This window comes from Gavialis gangeticus, unplaced genomic scaffold (genome assembly GCF_001723915.1).
Source record: "Gavialis gangeticus isolate Ggan-Ray unplaced genomic scaffold, GavGan_comp1, whole genome shotgun sequence".
In the NCBI taxonomy this organism is placed as follows: Eukaryota; Metazoa; Chordata; order Crocodylia; family Gavialidae; genus Gavialis; species Gavialis gangeticus.
The window spans coordinates 1,455,451-1,457,787 of record NW_017729032.1 but is presented as its reverse complement, the minus strand read 5'-3'; the positions used below and the strand labels follow the sequence as shown (position 1 = coordinate 1,457,787).

General features: G+C 66.5%; 1 protein-coding gene across 1 annotated transcript in view; it reads left to right on the top strand.

Moving 5' to 3' along the window:
* Nucleotides 1–2,337, top strand: part of ARFIP2 (ADP ribosylation factor interacting protein 2) — a gene marked incomplete at its 5' end in the record, with an annotated part of 8,046 nt that extends 5,709 nt beyond the window's left edge. The window contains 3 exons of the mRNA XM_019523757.1: nucleotides 58–113; nucleotides 339–513; nucleotides 1,189–2,337. Of these exons, the coding sequence (XP_019379302.1) occupies nucleotides 58–113; nucleotides 339–513; nucleotides 1,189–1,344 (387 nt within the window). The remainder of the gene's footprint in view (nucleotides 1–57; nucleotides 114–338; nucleotides 514–1,188) is intronic.

Here is a 2,337-nt window from a genome sequence, read left to right as displayed (position 1 = left end):
AACGGGGAGACGCTGCTCGGCGCCGTCAACTTCTTTGTCTCCAGCATCAACACCCTGGTCAACAAGACCATGGAGGACACGCTCATGACCGTCAAGCAGTATGAGACTGCCAGGTGCGGGGGTCAGCTTTTGGGCTTGGAGAGAGATGGAGGCCAAGGGAGCGGCGTGGAGCGCAGGGGGATGGTGGGGCGCAGGGACCAAGACGGGGTGCAGGTGTTGGGTGAGGGGCACAGGCCAGGAGCGGGGGTAGGAGGGCTGGGAAGCTAGGGCATGGAGGGTGCTGGGGCTAGGCCAGGTGGGGACGCTCTCTGTGACCCCCGTCTCACCCCCACCGGCAGACTGGAGTATGACGCGTACCGCACGGATCTGGAGGAGCTGAGCCTGGGCCCACGGGACGCCGGCACGCTCTGCCGCCTGGATGTCGCCCAGAGCCAGTTCCAGAGCCACAAGGACAAGTACGAGAAGCTGCGTGCCGACGTGGCCATCAAGCTCAAGTTCCTGGAGGAGAACAAGGTCTGGCAGGGGGTGGGGGGGTCTGTTCGCAGCCCCCAGAGCTGGGCTAGGGGCAGCACTGGGGGGTGGCCACAGGACACGGCAACAGCTGGGCGTTGGGTGTGGCAGAGCCTGGATGCTGCATGCAAGGGTAGATGGGATGGCAGGAGAGACCTCCCTGGCATCAGCGAGGTGCAGGACGTGCCCAGGGTGGGGATGGTCCTTGGGGGGGTCCCAGTGCAGGCTGCATCCAGCCTGAGCGCGGCAGGACACAGCTGGGAGCTCGGGCTGTGCAGCGTGGAGGGGTGCGGGTCCTACTGGCTGGCCCCAGGGCGTAGAGCAGAGGCAGCTGGTGTTTCCCGACCTCCGGGCGTTGCTGCTGCCCTGTGAGGTCGGGAGGGAATCGTTTCCACCTCTTGCTCCTGGGGTCAGGGGTTTTCTCCCCTTCCTCAGCAGCGCTGGGTGCTGATGCAGCCCAGGCTATGGATGGGGACTGGACTGTCGATGCTTCTGCCGGGACCAGCCCAGCTGCACTGGGGGCAGGCAGGGCTTTCTCCCGGTCAGCTCAGGAATAGACCGGAGGTGGCCGGGCAGCGCTGGTTCAGACCGAGCTGACCGGCGCAGAGCAGGGGCCAGGCCCTCGACCCTGCGCTAGGTGGCTGCGGGGGGGCTGACCCTTGCCCCCCTCGCCCCCAGATCAAGGTGATGCACAAGCAGCTGCTGCTCTTCCACAACGCTATCTCCGCCTACTTCGCCGGCAACCAGCAGCAGCTGGCGCAGAGCCTCAAGCAGTTCAACATCAAGCTCAAGACCCCAGGAGTGGAGAAGCCCTCGTGGCTGGAGGAGCAGTGAGCACCCGCCTGCCACCGGGCCGCCATGGACCTGAACTCTGACCTCTGGCCCCAGGCCGGGCCAGGCCAGGCTGGGCGCGGTGGTGAACATGGGGGACGTGGCCAGGTCTGACTTGCCCCTCCCTGGGCCCCAGCTCCGGGATGAGCAGGGGCCTGGGCCCCTCAGGGCAGCTGCCCTGGCCAGCACCACTCCCCTCCCGGACGTGGGACCCTGCCTTGCCCTCTCCTGCCAGCCCCACGGCAGTCCCTGCCCCTCCCTGCTGGGCATGGAGCCCCGCTGACCTTCCCCACAGGTGCCCGACCTGTGCAGAAACCTTGCCCTGTCCCGCTGGGACGAGGGCTGTGGACACTGCCCTGGGCACCTGGGTTCCCTCGCAGGTTGGGCAGGGGCTGCGGTCCCGGCCTCCGGGGTTTCGCCCTTGGCTTTGGCTCCTGTGCCAGAGGGGTGAGGGGTAGTCTTGCACACTGTTCCTAAATGCTGCCCCCCACCCCTGGGCCTCACACTACACTCCTGCCCCCCTGCTCCCAGCTGCGCCAAGCTCGACCCCGGGGTGGGGGGTGACGGGCCTGAACACTAATCAGGGGGGCTGGAGCTCCCCCCCACCAGCAGATCCAAACTGAGGTGGTTGGGCCCGATCCCACGAGGCCTCAGGTTGGCGACAAGCAATTTCGGGGGGGGGCAGACCCACTCCAAGGACCAAACAGCGGCTGCGCCTGGGCCCGGAGCGCGTGCACGTATGCGTGTGTGCATGCATGTGGCCGGCATCCTGGGGGGAGGGTGTGGACGGGTCCCCTGGGCCCCACTGCCTCAGCCCCGCACGGTGGTACCTTCAGCTGGGCAGGTGCAGCCCCCAACACGGGCACTTCCTCCTGTGACACTAAGAAAGAAACAGTTCATTTTCGTTGCTAAATTAATGCCTCGACCCGACCCCCTTACGTCGGTCCGACCTGCCCCGGCCCCCTGTAACTTCCAGAATAAACAGTACGGTACAAC